The sequence below is a fragment of the Thunnus thynnus genome, chromosome 12 (assembly GCF_963924715.1).
Source record: "Thunnus thynnus chromosome 12, fThuThy2.1, whole genome shotgun sequence".
NCBI lineage: Eukaryota > Metazoa > Chordata > Actinopteri > Scombriformes > Scombridae > Thunnus > Thunnus thynnus.
The window spans coordinates 9,018,845-9,038,341 of record NC_089528.1 but is presented as its reverse complement, the minus strand read 5'-3'; the positions used below and the strand labels follow the sequence as shown (position 1 = coordinate 9,038,341).

The window sequence follows — 19,497 nt, the reverse complement described above, 5'->3', positions numbered from 1 at the left end:
TTGCTATTCAGTCCTTATTTGTATGATAAGGAAAATATAAAGTCAGATCAGACTCTTATTTCACTGGTTAGATGATTAGCTTATATACCTGGACACGCAAGACAGAGGTTAGATTTATGCTTTATTCTTAACATTTTCAAACTGTGTTTCAATTTTAATTTAACAAGAGAAAAGGCTTGTAGGATAAAGCAATGTGTTTTGGCAAATATAACACTATCACCATTAATATTCTCTGGGGTTGCTGGAGTGTAAACCTATGAATCCAATAAAAAGCAGCACAGAGCTGCTAACGTTACCCTGCACTCTGATATAGTGGCAAACTGGACCAGCTTCCACAGTGGGGAAATGCTACACATTGGATGTGTTATTGTGAAAAGGGCTTTTTTGACATAACCTGTAAACCCACAAAATGTAATAAGCTTATCTTATGTTCCTTGACTTTGGCAGTAACACTACTTTAAGTTACTGCAGTAAAGTTAACCAGACGTACCAATGTTAGCAGCTTATGTTAGAGCAGATAAACGCACCTTGTTTAATCAATTCCTGACACCTTTGCTCTTGTGCTCTTGGAAAGGCTAAAAAATGTAACCATCCTCCGAAGACTTCAAATGCTGAATATCTCTCTTATTAGAACTACATGCACGCTGCTTCAGCATGGAGATATCTAAAGCTTGGCAGGACTGTCGTTCCAAGTTACAGCTGCTAAGATATGACTGGACCAATGCTCTTTGGGGGAGCTGTTTAGCAAACATCAGTTGTTAAGCTACAAGACTTTTCAAGGCTACATCAGCCAACTAGCAGAGCTCTAAAAATGCCAAATTACCTGTGCACAATTTATTTGCAGGTGTATTATTAAAAACGACTCCATGACTACTTATAGGCAGGAGGAACAGTCTCATAAATAATGAAACCATATGTCAAACAAACTGACGGGTGGAATGATTCCAACATCTTACAGTTTTACTGCTGAGAACTGCTTCATCATGGCTGACAGTTTGACAGGCCTTGCGATTTTCTACGTGATCTCCTTCATCAGTTGTTGAATAATTGAGTTGTAAAGAGAAATCAGGGCCAGATTATTATTTTATATTGACATATTTTCTCATCATTCAGTTTTATTCCATATTTTGTAAACCAATATTTATGATAGGTAGAAGCCTCAAAAACAAGGGCTTATGGACCACCTGATAAACATCTAGGAAGGGTCTCCTATTTTCACTGGAGCCATATTTTAAAGACAGGTTCACAATTTTTCAAGTCTGTCTTAAAACAACAGTCAGTTGTGCAGGCCTACATCAACCTCAACTGTAACCATTCCCTCTGTTCATACTGGCTATTAAAAGATTTCCTTCAAAATGCAAAATATAAGTGATAGGGGGCAAAATGGATGTTAAAATGGGGGCCAAAATCCACAGTTGTTTTGTGCAAAAATGCATTTAAAAGTTGATGTGAAGCTTATATGAGGCTTCAGCAGTCTGAGTTAGTCATATCAAGTGGATATCTGACACATTTACAGTCTTTTTTAGCATCAAATTCCCTCTTTGTGTTTCCCTGTTGAGCTGCGGTGGAAGTATAGTAACAAAAAGAGGGACTTTGGCACTAAATATGAGGAATGCTTACACCAAGAAAAATCTGTTTCAATGTTCATTTGGGCACCTGACTATTTTTTTAAGACAGACTTGAAAAATTGTGACCCTGTCTTTTAAATTAAGGTCTTTCTCCTAGTTCATCAAACTCAATCAGCGGTTGACACTGGATCTGTCTTTATCAAGACGCATCCAGACTGCCACACTCATATGTCATAATACACATACAGTTAGTCAGCTGCAGTCTGTTGAACAGGCACAGTAGAAGTTTGTTGTGTTTTGCTTGGCCTCTTTACATGAGTGAGCTTTCCCTCAATGGGGCACTTAATCACTGTTATTCAAGAGCCAGTTTTGTGTTTTGCTTTTAAATTTTAATTGACTTTCTGTGCCCAGAGAAAGTTTCCAGCCACCGACAATTACCCAACCAAAATAATTTAAACAGCAATTTGAGGAATCTACAGCATGGCAGTTGAACAGTGGACACTCTTGGCAACTGTGGCCCCAATTTGCGCAGGTTTCACGGATGTAAAAATAATCAAATTTAATCTTATACTCTTTGGAAGAGGAACACCGGTATATTATTGCATTGGGCTGTGATGAGACAAGTTGCTTGTTAGGACAATGGCTCATGTTATTATAAAAATCCATCAACATTTTTTTCGAAGTGTTGTATCATTTTTTTATACTCTGATGATGACAAATTAAGTGATTGTGATTTCAAAATTAGACGAGATGGGAAACAATTTGCCAAAAGTCTTACAGATTGTGATGCAGGTATATTCAACAACTGGTCAAGGAAGAGGTTTTTTTTTTTTTACTTTATGGTAATAATTGTGTTTGTTTTTTCATGCTAGACTCATGACAGGGCAGTTGTGATGTATTTAATGACAGTTTATAAACTAGTTTTCAGAAAATCAATCAGCATTTGACCTACATCGGAAATGCATTTGTAATATGATTTTGGGAGCCTTAAGGCTGACTTACCTCATACTTGTTATGTACTATATTATCTTCATGTGATCATCTTTTTAATTGGAAAATTTAAATAGCACCAAACTTTAATCTACCCCTTTGGCATTACACATAATACTGTGTATGAACCTTTGTCTGCATAGTTACACTACTTTCATGTTCTACTTGTAGTGACTCTTGGATATGCATTGTTCAATAAACTTCAAAGAGGTAATGAGTTTAATGAATGAGAGTACATTTTTTGCATTCCCCTCTATTGTTTGAGCAAGTGTAGCATCAACTGTACAAACCTCTTAAACCCATGATAATACACCATAAAGATCTGAAACCTATCACTGCAGATGGTTAGCATGAATGGCTGTGTTAACAAGGCATAGCAATAATATTATGCAAAATGAACTAGCCTTACTGCTTCATTTCCCAATGGAAGCCAAAGTAGAGCCAAGTAATATTTACAGTGCATACACTGCACTCAGTGTATGCTTACTCTTGTAGTTACATGTAAGCATGGTGCATCTGAAAAAGATGTGGTAGGAAAGAGTAACCATCAGTGTTGGTAAAACATTGCTGCATTGCCTAGGACTTAAGTTTTGTCAAAGATTTGGTTCTTGTTTGGTTTCCAGTGAACTGCTCATTTAACCATATCAGCATCATGTCACTCCACAAGCCAGCCACTTCAAACATGATGACGATAGGACATAGTGTTAAAGGCAAGCAACAGACCTATTAGGAAACATTAAGTCAATGGCCCTCCACATCATGGAAATAAGATGTTGCAGGATATCTAAAATGTGAGACTTAGAAGTTCAAGCTACTGATTGCAGTGTGAGGAAATGATTGATACACACAATATAAACACAGTGCAGCCTTTGCTGAATTGATAATGTGCCAGGAAATCCCGAGAGGAAATAAGATGATTGTCATTCTGTTCACATGTTCCTGTGTGACAGTCATTATTTTTCTGGCGAGAGCTCTCAGATCTATTAATTTTTATATTACATTCTGTGGTCTGCGGGATACTTCACAACATCAGGGAGGTTATTGGATCAAATTAAGCCACGCAATTGTCAAATGAAGAAGTGAGTTATCTGGTGATGCCCTTAAAAGAAACTTAATGCTTCCTGTCATTGACTCACTTCATTTAGATTCCTTAAACTGCATTAAGTATAATGTACTGAGGTGACTGACTGTCAGCAATTAAACTCTTTTCAAACAGTGATGAGAACACTGAAAGGTTTTTGATATTAGTGTGACAAAAAACTCAATTAAAGGAGTAGGATCAGTTCATTTTAGCATCTAGCTCTGCAGTCTGGAAATGCAACCACTCACTGAATATGAAACACTTTGTTTTGGATGATATTAAAGTGAGCTGGACTCTCACACAACAAACAAAAGTGATGTCTCACCTTACAAAGCCAACGTGTGCAAAATGCTAATGAAACTCTTTGTGCACAGTCACGTTGGTGTTGAAAAATACTAGATCTGAGCAGACCTTCTCTGCTTTAAAAAATTGATGAACACCTTATAGTCTGAGATGATGCCTGACATTTGACCATAGAGCATCAGACCAGATCATAGAAAGCATCACCCAAACCTGATGTGACCACTCCGAGATGGCCCTTCTAGAGTCACCTCCAACCTCGCTCTCCAAAATACTGTCAGTGCATCTCGCTCCTTCCATCTCCCTGTCATGCTTTATCTATTTATCTGTCATTGCCTTCACCTTTCTCTTGACCTTAACCCTGATGCCTCTGTGTCTTAACCAATGTCATCCTCTACCATTTATCTGTTGTCTTCATCTCCCTCTCTACCATCTTTCTAGCCCTCCTCAGTGTGTTGTTTGGACAGCTGAGGGGAGCAGGGAGCGTGCATCAGCACCACTGAGAGGTGTTGATCGTCTCGTTTTTTTTACATCTTCTTGCTAGCCTTCACTCTTGGATGACCTACGGGTTACAGACAGACTGACAAAGGGGACGAATGTATTGCTTATAGATACATTGTGAGGAGAATATCTGGTTATGTCCTGAGGCATTTCTCTCTCTCTCTCTCTCTCTCTCTGTCCACCTCCTCACACTCAGCAAACATTTGACAGGCTGTGATGTGCAGGAGAAGTTCAATGTCAAGTCAAATGACTACGAAATTCTCTCGAGATGAGTTCATGGTGTGGAAAAAAAAACATGTCTGAACAGTTTTGAGTAATGCTTTAGACTTAAAATGACTTAGGTTGTCATTTAAAGGATGAAGCTGGTGATATTCTATATTCATGTTACTGTTAGCAAATTCCACGAAATGACCAAAACCAACATTGCTTTAGTTTGCGCTTTAGTCTCTCAATATTTTTTCCGACTCATCCTGTCTGTGACTCTCAGCCTCAAGCCTGTTTCTTCCAAGTGAAGATGTAAATCTTTAAAACATGGTATATTTTTATACTTGGTATACTTTTTTAATTTGTATTTTAAACTTAACTCTCAACCCTTACATATTGTTCAAGTTGAATTTGACCCATTGCCTGAAATTGTATGACTTTTCCTAAAGTTTACTGTGAATATATGAAAATGGAAATATTTCATTTGTTTTTATTTTGTGCAGCCAACTCAAAATAAACTACTGTGTCCATATTAACCAGAGCAACGATATGGCTCATTAATGTGGTTTTAATAGTTTCTATAAAACAATGGAGATCTATGGCATAGAGGAACAAGATACAGTATATCAGGCTTTGTCTACACAGGCAATACTTGTTAGTAGGATCAATTAGTTGTTGGTTTTGGTCTTTTCATGGGTTTTGTTGACAATAAGAACAGTACAGAATATCACCTGATACATGTAGGATATGGGTAGGGGCTGTTGCATAAAGAATTATGGAAGTTGTCTCAACTCATTTTGGCACTGCTTTTCCACACTTGTGCAGGCCTGCATCAACATCACATATCTACAGTGTATGCTGTTCATCATCCTATTACTTTTATTAATCTCATTTTTTAATGTCTTTTGATCAACTCTTTATTTTGTGTTCTCTTATTATGTTAATATATATAATATTGTTCACAGTTGAAATGCTATGCTGTGTGTGCATTTGATTTGTATGGTATCCCCACTTTAACAAGCTGTGAAAGAGTTTCGTCATATTTTGCTCTCATGAGAAAATGTAGTAGACTATAAGTATACATGAAACTCAGGAAGTATACTAAGTATACTACGTTTACTCAAGAGTGGCGTCTTCAGAGCCCACATTAACAGGAGCTTGCGAAGAGAACCTGAAAATAGGCTAAATTGTGATCTGTGTGTTGTCAGTATGTCTCTCTGTGCACAGACATGGTTGGAAATGCCTAGAATTTCAAGTATAGCCAAATACCCTGAATGAATTGTTATGCTTTCAACTTGCTGCTGGGGTGCTCAATTATTCAGAACCTTCCCGTCTGTCCATCAGCCAGACTAGATACCTGGACTTTGAGCTGGGTAACACAGGAGCTCTGTGTTCTGTGGAGGTTGGTATAAAATAGGAAGATCTGCATGAAATCACAATCCTGAGACATCCAGATCTGTTTCACGGATTGAAAAATGTATTCAAGGGTCCATTCACTATTTATTATATTCTGACAGATGGTGTATACATTTCAATGCCTTACCTCTGTACCTTAGAGACAGCTTGTCCTTCCTTTCCAAAAAAATATTTCATGTGTTCCGACTCTTGGTGCTGGTTAGAATACAGTGTTTGTGGAGACCTGTAGTGGTTTATGTTATATCACTGAAACTATATTATCAGTTTGAGATGATGTGTTTATGGAAATATCTGTTGTTGTTTGGTCTTCCTTAAAATCTTATGCAGATTGCAAGCTTGCACAGTAGAATGTTAAACTAAAAAACTCACTTTGTGGTTGTTTATCATCATGTGTTAGTAAATGATGTAAAATATATGCTGAACTGCTGCTTGTTAAATGTTACTGTGGATGGCAAGGTCAAAGCTAACTGAAAAATAAAATTTTACTACTCAGCTTACTAGTCAAGTCAATTCATTTATAGATCGCATTTAAAACCAACAAACCAAGTTGACACTGATCTCCCTTCATTTTCCTTCCATCATTTTTGCTCAAGTACTAATCTTAGCATTAGCAAGCTAACAAGTTATTCTAGCTTGCTACTAGACCTATTCAAGGCGAAAGAGAAGTAACTCATTTTCTGGCTGTGATGTGCAGAAGAACTAGTCTTGTTTGCTAGAGAGGCTAAATAACTTACACAAAAGTGCAACTCAATGATCCACAGAGTGTATTCATTTAATTCTGCACAACGTTTAAAGGTTTTATATGTAGAGTTGTGAAGCAATTTACATATATTAATGTTTTTTTTTTATTGCCAATGAGTGAACAAGTAGTAATGGAATGTAAAAAATGAGAACCTCCCTGACTTTCTCAGTTGTCTGTAACATCCTGTGGACTGATTTCTATGTGAAGAACCCGGGCTGGATTTTCCGCAAAAATCCAATGAAAGTGACGTTTTTTGTGCGCTCCCGAGTGCCTTGCCTCTCTCCCACTAACGTCAACAAACGACCGGCATAACGACACAACAACACAACAAAAATATCGCTAGAAACACCCTGCAGATATTAGCTCTCCAGCTAATGAGACAGCTAACTGCCTCCGTCAACCACTACACATTTCACAGCAAAACACCCCTGCAATGACAAGTCACCTACTCCCAAGCACACACAGCTAGAACATTATTTCCTCAACAAAGGAGCAGAAAAACAAGCTCCAGAGCAATAGCAGAACATAGCTTACCCCTTTTGTTGTTCCTCTTGGTAATCCAAAATTCGTAATAAGCACACATTTCACAACAAAACCACAGCACATTGTTCCCCAGCTGCAGCGCGTCACTCCCCGGCCACAACTACCGGTGTTAAGTAAACACGGTTGCAACACGGTGCAAAACACAACAATTAGAGATTATGTAATTATGAGAAGCGTAATTGAGGAAAAAGACATCACCTGTAATAGTTCCACGCTGCGAGAAAACACACCAGGACGTTGACTGCACCTCATTTAACAGCCATAGATGTCACTAATGAGAAGGAATTTCTGATTCCGAGATAAAGAACCTTTAAACCTGAGGAAAAGTGACAAGTGGTCGATGGAAACAGAGTTTGAAATGTATGTTGATGCCAGGTGTGAATGCATCCTGATCAAACACAATCTCGACACAAGTGACCTGGTTTAAAAGGGGTCCTAAATCAGTAAACTATGTGAGAGACTCAAAATCAGCTTTAGTAATTGATTTTTAAAGGCTGCAGGTTTTTAACTTGATTAGAAAGAAATCTAGTTCATTGTTGGTCTTTAACTTGTGACTCTCTCTTCAGCCATTTATTTTGATCTCCATCCTGTCACACACAGTGTCTTTTATCATACTTCAAACTAAATTTGTGAGGAAGAACCGTTGACTGTATATAAATATGGACGTCATGACAGCTCCCCAAAAGTGAAGCCAAAACATTTCGATCACCCCCTGTTGGCTGGCTGCAGTATAGATCATAAATCACACCCCCTCCATGTTGGCGAATGGGACATAAGCTAAACTTAAAAAATCAAAGTACACGTCAAATAAATTTTTCCCAAAGATGGTTCCTGTCATTTTGGGTAGTTCTTATCATGCTGATGTTTGTCCAAGTTCTCCCTTTTCTTTTATTTGAATTACTTATTTAAACCTCCGATAGGCAGCGGGATGGTTGAGGGGGCGCTCCCACTGGCCATCACCCCCCCCCCACTCTACTGTGCAGACTCTGGGTCCAAATGACATCACACAAGCAATGAAAGCTGATATTTTGGCTTCACTTTTGCATAGCAGCAGGAAGTGGAGATGCATCATCCGTATTTATATGAAGTCAATGGGAAGAACAAGGGTACAAACTGAAGGTTACTTGGAACCTTGTTCTATGAGTACAGGTGGAGCCCTGCAGGCATTGTGGGCTTCACCACTCTCTCTGCATGTTGGCCCTCTTACTGAAGTATGAGCAAGTACCAGTGCATTAGTGATAGACAACAGCTTCAGAGAAATCAAGTCCGGTCAAGAGCACTGAGAAACAGCTGGCATAGTGCCGATTGCCATTACCTCCCACCTTGTAAAAAACGATTTACCAAGGGATGGCTGTGGCTGACCACATTTCTCCCACTGAAAACCCACTTATGGGGAAAGAAATTGCTGATACATACAAGTTCCAAGTAGAATGTGACAGGCCAAAATAGGTTTGTGGTAAGAGAGCAGTGGCTCTAATGAGCAGGTCAATGGGGTTAAACCTCACACCACTTCTGGACAGAGCACACATGCTCTGAATGGTACACACTACAGATCACAACCCTATGTTCACCAGCCAGTCACGCAAGTCAAGGCATCCTCATCAATAATTGCATTCTCCTATTACAGTGGTTCGCACAACTAGTGGACTGGTCAAGGTGGTGCTATCCTCAGCTGGATCATGGAACTACTAGAATGGCCATAAATCAGAAGACCTCAGGCGTGATTGTGTGCTAACTCTAGCTCCTTGGCCTAAAATACCTGTTTTTCCGCATTCTGCTTGTTGATATACAGTACCATTCTAAGCATTTCTCGCCAGAAGCTGAGGTGCAGTGGCCCATTTTTATTTGGCTGATGAAGTGCAGCAGGACCCTGATCTTTGCTTCCTTTTTCAGAAGAGGTTATATGTAGCCACAGCCACCTCGGAACAGGAGGAAGAAGACACCACTGTTGTTGGTGGCAGTGACACCAATAGTTGTTGCCACTGCCACTTTCAGACTGACCACAGGGAAGTTCTTCAGAGAGAACATGAGAGCTTTTCAGTGCAGTCTTCCACACAAACTATTAGTCAACACTGTAGAGAAGGTTATATGGCGTAGCCTGTGTCACACAGTATTGACGGTAGTCCAGTGCTGGGGAAGTGTTAGTATAAAGGTTAGAAAGGCTTGTGACTGGAAGGTCGCTGGTTTGTTTAGTCTGGAGAGGACACACAGAAACTGATCACAGAAACAGTTTGCACACAGAAACTGGTCAAAAAAGCTGCTTTACACATCTGAAAGAGCAGCACCTTCCTCTCCCTTATTACCATCTTGAGCAAGACCCTTAACACCCAAACTGCTCACAGTGGAGCTGCTGAGGGGCCAACACAGCAATCTGTGGTTATACTGGGCAGCTTCCGGCTGTGAAACTGTGCGAGTGTGAAGGGAATTTCTCCATTGAGTGCGATAAAACAGTAGGCCTAAGGATGATCTTTGTTTTTCCCCATAGGTAATTCATTGTCTTTCACCCTTTTTGCTTCCTCTACTGAAAGCGTCTTTTTGCATTTTACTAAAGTTGTACAACTTTTGGAAGTGATTCAGTGGGTCCACCATCTGCCACTTGGTAACTTCGACTCTGGCATGCAGCCTGTTTCCCGTTTTGATTCACACACCTGGTTTGTCTTATGTGAATTGTGCAAGGCAAAAAAAAAAAAACTATCTGGGGAAATGATGAGCAAAATGCAAATTAAGCCTCCCAAAAGAGAATAAAATTATTTTTTGGGTGCTTAACAGTGCGTAGTCCTCACTCTTTTGTACCCTGCAATGAAATTTTTTTGTCTTGCACCTAATAATTTACCTGGATGTGCATACACTTGGTCCGCCTTTCAAATGCTTATTAAACCAATATTCTCTCTCCTTCTTCTCATAATTCATAAAGTTGAACTATGAAAATTATTAAGCACATAGTGGGAAAGTTCAGTGGTTAGTTTACCCAAGGAAAAATAACAGATTAGGCAAAAAAATGGGATTGGCAGTCTCTTGTTCTCTTCCTCTCTCACCCTCAACTTGCCACTCTCTGTAAGACAAAAATCATTTATCCAATTGAAAATGCAGTTATTCTTCCCACTCATGACTGAAAATGTAATGAGGCAGATTTAATATAATTTAATATAATTTTGAAAATTTACAAATAATTTGTGTCCCTTGGCATATTGTTACACATGAAAAGGCTGGCGACACAATGACCCAAATGACAAGAGAAGTGTCATGGGAAGCAGGAGGAGGACCAGGAGAGAGAAGCCGAGTCCAATCAGTCATAATTATTTGTAATTACCCCAAAGATTCACTTGAGAGAGAGTTTAAGAGAGATGGGAAAAATTATGAGGCAAATTAATTTCTTATTTCAAAAGGCAGAAACTTGAATGGGAAAAATTAGGTGATATCTGTCTGTCTGGATGTAGCAGTCATATTCACTGTATTCAGACAAGGTCAAGCAACCAATTACAGCATTACTCTTCTTGTGTAGTCTTTTCTATTTCATCCTCTTGTCTAATTTTGCAGTATAGTATGTTTCTGATCACATGCCTGTGTTGTATGCTTGCCCCAGTTTTACAGATGTTTCCAAGCACTGCTGCATTGCGAGGCTCCTCGACGAGGCTCCAGCTTAAAGAGCTCCTCCAAGGTCGCCACCAAGGCCATAAGGGGTGGGCCAGTCACTGGCCCCCGCCGTACCAACGACTTCCTATTCATGGTAGCCTCCTTGGGTCAACCAGCTGCCACAGTGCCCCAGCTGGGTCCAGCCTTTGAACCCACCATTGATATCACCAAAGCTCCATCTTCAGACAACAAACCTGTTGTAGTATCACTAGTGGCCCACTTTGATGGGTGATGATTGGCTTTAACCATGAAATCCCAAAGCCCCCAGCCAGGAAGGCATTAATTGTGAGACAGGTGGTGTTACCAAGGCTAGGAGAGCTGCAGCCTGTCAGTCCAGGTGTATTTAACGCAGCTGTTCTGCCTCAGCTCTGCCCCGGCTATTAGACATGATGGACCAGTAACAAAAGGGAAATCTTGGACTGCCTTTGGACACTATGAGCAGAAATCAGAGGCAGTAAACCTGCGGAAGCAGGCAGTCTGTATTTCTCTGCAGACAAAAAGTATATATCTGTCTAGCTAAGAATGAGCATTTTAAGGATGAGAAAGCACTATCAGATTGTTATGGTAACAGAAGAGAAATTGAAGGGATCATTTATTTTGTGAGTGCAGAAAGAGGGATAAGATGTATTTTTGTATTGATTAGTTAGTGACTGTGGTTACATGAAGTTGAAGACCACAAGTCTTTCCTAAAGTAGACAAGATAAAAAAAATATACAAGAAAATAGTCAGAGTTATAAGAATGTACTGGTAATGATTTTTAATGAAGAATCAGTCTTTTGATCTTTTATTCCCTGTCAGTAATTTTTATTTAATTCATCACTTGACACTTTATAATGCATAAGTGGTTTTCAATTAAGTGGTTTAATAAGTGGTTTGTTGTACATGTAGCATTGCTAGCATGCTAGCTGCATTCATGTTTTTTGTAAGAAATAGTGACTTCAGGGTCACAGATAGGTGCATGTTGGAGAGTCACGGTATAGTTTCTTCAATAAGGACTGTGCATGTACACTGTTTGAGTATGATATGCAAATTAGGTCAGAGAAATGCAGTAATGAGAAATTGTTGAATTTCTCAGTGGTATTTGGTAATGTTCAGTGGATAGCACTGATGCAGATACTTGGTGTAGCCCAAAAAAGTCCTAGAAAATTTATGCTCCTGTGAGATCAAACTTTTTGGCTGTGCTGGGTTTGGTCAAACCCAAACTTCATGGTACCCTGCATAACTAAAGCACAGTTGGGGTCACAAGCCCCCTGATGTAACAGTCATCTTCAAACATCCATGAAACTATTACCAGTTCAGTGTCCTCGCTCATGGGCACATAGTCTGCAGTGCATGTGGACAGATATCAGCATCTACTCATAATTTACACGATATTCAAACTATTTGCTTCCTCAAAACTCTGTTTACTGTGTTTAGCAGTCTTTGAGCAATTGGTTTAATCACAGAAAATGTAAAAATCCTGACAATAAACTTCTGCTTCTACAGTATTTCCCAGAGTATGACAAAGGACGTTACCTAAGGCAACAAATATCTTATAAGTGGGATAAGTTCTGTATATATTGTTTGCCATGTGCTTGTCTGCATCTTGTTCAATTTTTTGATAATTGATTTGATTCTTTTTCCTTCTCATAATACAATGACAGCCGGGGTTTCTGAGAGCAGTGCATCAAGACTGTGTTGTCAGTGAATGTTGAAGCTATCAGTGGTGTGGTACTTTCACTACTGCATACGATTACAGTGTGTGCAATTTTTTGTAATTCACTTCTAGCACACTATCTGTTTTTGTATGTGCCATCAAGATCTTGTATACATCAATGTACAGTATGTGAGTTGATACCAAAGCTGAAGAAATTTAAATATTTTTTGAGGGGTGCTGTCCAATAAAAGTTTGTATTTAAAACAATGTAGTGTTTTCTTTGGTGGACGATTTCTTTGTTTGGAGATTGGAGTGATCAAAATTAAGGAAGTTTAAAGTGTAATATACAGTGTATGTTAGGGGTGTAATGGTACACAAAATTCACAGTATGTATCACGGTTTTGGGGTCATGTTTCGGTATGATTTTGGTACAGCAGAAAAAAAGAAAGGAAGAAAATAATATTTTGGTCCTTTATACTGAAGAATGTAAACATCCAACATTGGCTCACTGGCCAAAACTATTACTGAAACAGTTTAGTTTTTCTATAGTGGAAACTATTACTGAAATAGTTAAATTGTGCTATGGTGGAAAAGGAAAACAACCCTTCTGTTTTCTGCAAGGAGTCAGGACACCTGCTGGCAGCTGTTTTATGCTGATTTATAGTCGCTCAGAAGTGGTTCTTACAACATGCTATCTGACCACGTTGGAAATCAAATGTGTTTATAATTGTTCAGAACGGCTTCACTCCAAGGCGACCGTCAAAGAGAAGGGAGGGGGACGAGGAGATGCAATATTGTTTAAATATGAAGATAATGGTGCATATTTTAATAATAATGATTGCAGCGACATAACATGAGCATGGGTAACCGGGGTAACCAGGATAACTTGGCTAAGCCGGTGAGCACACATCCCTGAGCATGCTACCCGCATGCTACAGGTAAGTGGTGCACTGCCAAAATGTTATGGGTGGAACTCAAGTACTAGAATTATTGTTCCACACATCGGAGTAAGTGGATTATTAGACTACTTTGACAGTAATTGTTTGGGTCAGGGAGCATACCAAACCAAGGAAAGTTGCATACCGAACATCCTGTGCCGATGGGTCAAGACGAATACACAAACCGTTACACCGCTAGGTATATGTCAAGTAACATTGTATATATTAATATGTAATTGACCACTTGCTAACCCTCCCCTGAACAGTGATTCTCCAGTCATAGCTTAGCAACTCTAACCAGGCACAGCAGGCTTGTAAAGCCATCTTGCCACATGCTGAGGTGATTTGCATGGGGGTGTATGTGATTATGTATATAGCTAAAGAGTTTGGAGGGTAGTGTCTTTTTTTGGAGCCTTTTTAAAACAAAACATTTAATTAGATAGTGTGTTAGTCTGATATAAAGTAAACTGCTAACATTAGCATATCTGGCTAATTAGCTTGCTACCTTCAGTAACCTAACCATGGATGTATTGCAGAGAATGTAATCCAGTGTTACCTCCAAGACCAAGAAGTATTTTATGTGTTTCAGGTTACATTATAAAAAGCCTGTTATGCTTATCCACTGTGTAGTTAATTAATTAGCTAGCTGCAGTTGATAAAATTTGCTAGCAACAGTTAAGATGGCAAAATCAACAGTCACTGGCTAGAGATGAGAAGCCTTTGTTTGTCTGCCTTTTTCTGAAATAAGGACCCAAAGATTACTGATAATTTTGAGTGGTAAATCTACCACTGTTATTATTATAAGCTGCATACGTGCTGCGCCAGAACAGAGAGCATGACAGGTGTAACAAGAGTAATCAAGGGTACGAAGCTTAGCAGTTGTGCAAACATCACCATTCAGAATGCAGTGAACGTTAAAAAAATGCAAATACTTCACAATTTTACAGGCAAGATGATATCTAAAGAGACTTCATATAAAGGCTACCTGGGTTGAACCTAGCAAGCTGCTAATTCAGTTATCGTCTGTAATGTAAGAACCAGATTTTCCAAGGGGAAAATCAGCCTATGTCCAACCTGGTCCCAGATTTTTTTTTCCTTCACCAGAGAGTTTCTATCAAGTTTGAACTACTTCCAAGTAGTTTATCCATCCCACGTTTTTAATTCACACACAGAATCAAAGGAGTCCTATGACTACCTAATTTCCGAAATTGTCCAATACAATCTTGGCAGTCTTTTTAAGTCAAGGAGACTGTTTTCATCCTGAGTCTCTCGTCTTAAATCTTAAATCTCTTAATCCTAGTTTGCCTAAACCCATTCAGTTATAAAAACACATTTTCATCTGGATACAGCCTAGAGAACTCAGGGTGAGATAAGGTTACCTCTTGACAGCTGAACATAAATGCAGTGTGATGCTTTTGTTCTGCACTGTATCTCCTCTAGAATAGTTGGAGAAGAAATACCTAAAGGGCAACCTGACAAGCAGCAGTTATATATTCATGCATGATGGACATCTTGAATATGTATTCATGTGTATTAGAATCACTGAAAATGGAAATTGTTTGAAATAAAGACTCTTACTATAAGCACTTACTTGTGCTAACTAAACTTGATGTATTTTCAATTGACTGAGGTCCTTAATATGACTACAACAGTCATGATATGAACTGGGGTTTTCCAAATTAGTGTGACTGGCAAGTTATATCATTCATTAATGGATACACTATCAGTCTTATCTGTAACATAATTTGCTGTTCTATTATGGGCAGTAGATATTACTCTATGGACTATGAGAGACTTTGCCCTCATATAACCTTTGTCTTATCAATGGATAACAACCAAAAGATTTACAAAAACTGCACAAACTAACCCATAAGCTTATCCACTGGAGACTGAACTGGAATTGGTAGTGGGACTTCAGGTTGAACAAATCTGTTCTCAGCACTGATTTTAAATCTATTTCAGGCTTTGGTACGCCTTTAGGAATATTCTGCTAATTGTTTTTGTACAATGCTTGGTCCTTGGTCTCCGCTGTTTACTATAAAGCCCCTGGTGAGCACAGATAAGAGACACCCCAATAATCAACATGGCTGTAAGACGGCATTATGGCAATGGACTCCATTAACCAGAAGCTCTAGGCGTAATGTCCGATTAACCAGTTGAATAGCCTCTAGACTGGAAGGGAACTGGGATGAGTAGAATCCAAATGACCTTTTTGTAGCCAACCCTTTCAGCTTTTCTCAAGAATAAAAGCCAGTCAGTTGTCTTGATAAACAGTTGCCCCACTAAAGGCCTGCTTCAAAATTGATTTCCCTCTCTCTCACACACTTTCAACACCTCTCTGTGTCTCTCTCTCTCTGACTTTTAGCCGTGGATAATGTCAAGGGCTCCTTTATTCAGTCAGCAGAGCAAAACCAGATGGAAGAAATGAAAAATTGAGATCTGGCCAAACAAAAGATTTACAACATTTCAAATGTCATGAAAACTACATTGATTTACTTTCACAAATTACAAATACATCGTATTTGCCCTTTTCTACATAAAATAATTTTCACCATGAGAGATTAGAAGGATAAAAAGGAGTTTTGATAACTCAACCCCATTTAACAGATTCTTCAAAAATAGGTCTCATTACATTCATTCATCTGTAAATTTAAAACCTTTGAACAATTCAATTTCATTTTATCCAAACCCATCACAACAAAGACAGATGAAGTCTATATATGTTTCCAGCCATGAGTGTCACATTTCCAACTGCTAGTTGAGACAGTTTTTAAAAAACGTAACGACGATCATCCCCTAACCTCATGGTTATTTTTGTAGCCATGACAATGAAGTGATGAAGGTCACCTAACTATGAGGAAGTAGTAACTTTAACCCACACCACATGTTTCTCTAACCCTAACAAAGTGATCATTTTAAACCAAACCATGATCGTTCCCTCTTTCCTTCTCTTGATTTATCAATTTATCGTTTGGTCTATAAAATGTCAGGAAATAGTGAAAAATCACAGTTTATTACAATCAGATTTCTTGAAGTGATGTGTCAAATGATGTTGTCATGATGTTGTCAAATCAATATCAGTCTAAACCCAAAGATATTCAGTTTACAATTATATAAAACAGAGAAAAGCAGCAAATTCTCACATTTGAGAAACTGGAACCAGTGAAAATTTGGAACATTGCTTGAATTAATTATCAAAATTGTTGCCAATTAATTTTCTGTTGATTGACCAATCATATCAGCTCTAGACAACAATTCCATTAAGATAATGAAAGGTAAGTGATATCAGCTGCTCATGGAAGACTGGACTTCACAGCCACAACAATGGCATTATGGTATGTAGCGTAGTCCAAAAGGTGGGGATGTCCATTCATAAAGTTTATTCTTGACAGTGAAGCACTGAAGAAATCTGTTTCTTTACTACCACCTGTTTCCTGCAGCACAGGTGGTAGACTGTTTGTCTGTGACTCCTACCAAGCAAGGCAGACTAAAGCGATTGTAATATCTGGCAGGCTGCCCTGTGACCAGTGGGGCAAGCCAGCACTCTGATGATAAAACACATTGTAAATGAGTGCAGACAGCATAGGGGATTCCACAGTTAATTGATTAAGTCCACTGCCACCTGAAACTGCCCACCATGAATTTTCTCACGGGCTTATACCTTAGACCTCTTTTAGTGTAAGGCAGGACATGTGCAGACCTCATCCCAAGAGTAGCAATAGGGGGGTAATAGAACATTTTAGAATCTCATTAAAACTAAAAAGAGATCATCCACTGGGAATCATGAATGTTCTTTGTTCATTTTTTGGAAAGCTGGCAATTATATTTTGATGTTTCTTTTTTATTAGTGAAAAACGTCCTTATGTTGGTCTAGACAAACTGGGTTATTATCTACAGTAACTGTGATCAAACCTGGCTGTTGTATTTATGCTAGCCTATAAGAGCCAAAGTGTGTAATACAAAAAGACGGGAGATCACTCCAGCTAGTAGTTGCAAATCTGGATCAAAGTGTTTGACTGAGAGACCATCTGACCAGTCACCATCATTGGGCCCTGCCACTGCTTCAATTATGCTCAAGTTTTAATTTTATCAGTCAGCTATCCTGTAAGTATGCTGTTTAACTGAGAATAGACTGTAGGGAAAACAGGAGGGTGTTGGGGGACATCTTATTGTAAGTCCTATCAGTCTGGCTGATCTACAACTCCTCATGTTCCTCTGGGATGCCTGTAATGAAGTAATAAGTAGAAAGCAAATGCAGAAGCAAATCACCTTTTGCATCAGTTTGATCAACAAATTTTGAGGAAGTCTCTTCTCTGTCTCTGAAGAGTGTCTGAGGCAGGGCGATGCTGTAAAAGAACATTCAAACTCAACATGTGTGTGTTTATAAAAGGCAAAAAATTAAAAGTAAAAAAGAGCTCCTCTCAAAAATGATGTGACCTTAATTCTACACTACAGCTATACGAGCTATAATTTCCATTTTCACTGTAACTCTCAACAATAACAATAAAAGAAACAACTGATTGTAACTCTGCCATCAGGGGTACATGTACTTTTATTAGTACAACGATGCATTTCCATGTTTTGCTGTTTAGTTCTTCCTTTCATACTTCCTTGTCTGTCAGGTCTTCTAATGGTACAGTCAGCACAACAAAGGAAAAATTCTACTATCATCTTACATTGGAGGTGTTTAACCTCACTTAGCTGCTTGAACGTCTGTCCTTGACTTGAATTGTTCAACTTCACATACAACAGCAGTTTACACAGAGTTGTCTTCATAAAAATGAAGACGTCCTTGGGATAGACCAACTTTGTATTGTAAGGGGATATGTTCAAACGCTGCTGCTTTTGGACACTGGAAGGGTTGAGTGTTCAACAAGTGAGGTTGTGAGATGAAAGCAAAAAAAAAACACAATCTGACTGTTTCTATAAATAATTGCCTCACACCTCCTACTCCTACGTTTCTTTTACAGCCGAGTGCCACTCTGAAGCTCCTCAGATATTTCTAAAAGGTTCCCAATTAAATTTTGTCACTAGCCCTAGGCCAGTTTATTTTTAGTCTGCTGATCTTTGCCTCTTCTCTCTGATTTCTCTACCCTCCAGATTCAAGGTTTTAATTGCTAATGCCTTTTCATTTAATGACTAATTTTGCATTATGAGCTATTCAGGCACCTTGTCTTTCCTTGATACATTTCAAAACAATACCTTATTTTCACATGTATTTTTCTACTCTTAATCATAGATACTATTACTGATACTCTACATTAATGATACTGATATTGACATACAAAGCACTGATGGAACCTTTAAAAGACTACATGAAACATTTGCTGTTGCCTTTGGACTCTGTCATATTGGTTTTATATTTGTTAGCTTACAAACCCCTTAAACCTTTTCATTGCTGTATCAACAATTAAACAACAAATAGCCTACAGTATGAATTTTGTGTTACACAGTAAATAAAAGTGTGCAGTGACATTATAATCAACAATATGTATATGTATATAAAAACATGGAAATATGTAAAAATATTGTAAAACGTGAAACTATAACTCATGTGGTCTGATACACCAACACAGTCTGAACTGACATTCCATTTAAAAAGATGATGGATGCAAAGTGATACAGTGTTCAGCTGGTCCCCAAGTACTGTACTCTACTTGGTATCACTTTTTGACCTGGCTTTGTCAAGGTTCATTACTTTATCCGACTTCAAAACTCAGGTGACAGTTTGGTCCAAATGAGATTCATTAATACAATGAAATATTAACTGTGTGGGAATTTCTCTGCCAAGGCGGCCCATAACTGCAGCCCAACTCGCGATGAATTGCTGCAGGAAATGTTGGTAGGAACTGGTTTGCTAGATGTGATAGAAGAGGCAATTTAAGATTTGGGGATTGGGAGCTGCAGTGAGGATATACTGGCATCACTGTTGCAATGTGCAAGAA

At 38.7% G+C, this 19,497-nt stretch overlaps 1 protein-coding gene across 1 annotated transcript in view; it reads left to right on the top strand.

Moving 5' to 3' along the window:
• Positions 1–11,210, top strand: part of LOC137193494 (vertebrate ancient opsin-like) — a 61,450-nt gene extending 50,240 nt beyond the window's left edge. The window contains exon 4 of the mRNA XM_067604709.1: positions 10,929–11,210. Within this exon, the coding sequence (XP_067460810.1) occupies positions 10,929–11,210 (282 nt within the window). The remainder of the gene's footprint in view (positions 1–10,928) is intronic.
• Positions 11,211–19,497: the final 8,287 nt, after the last annotated feature.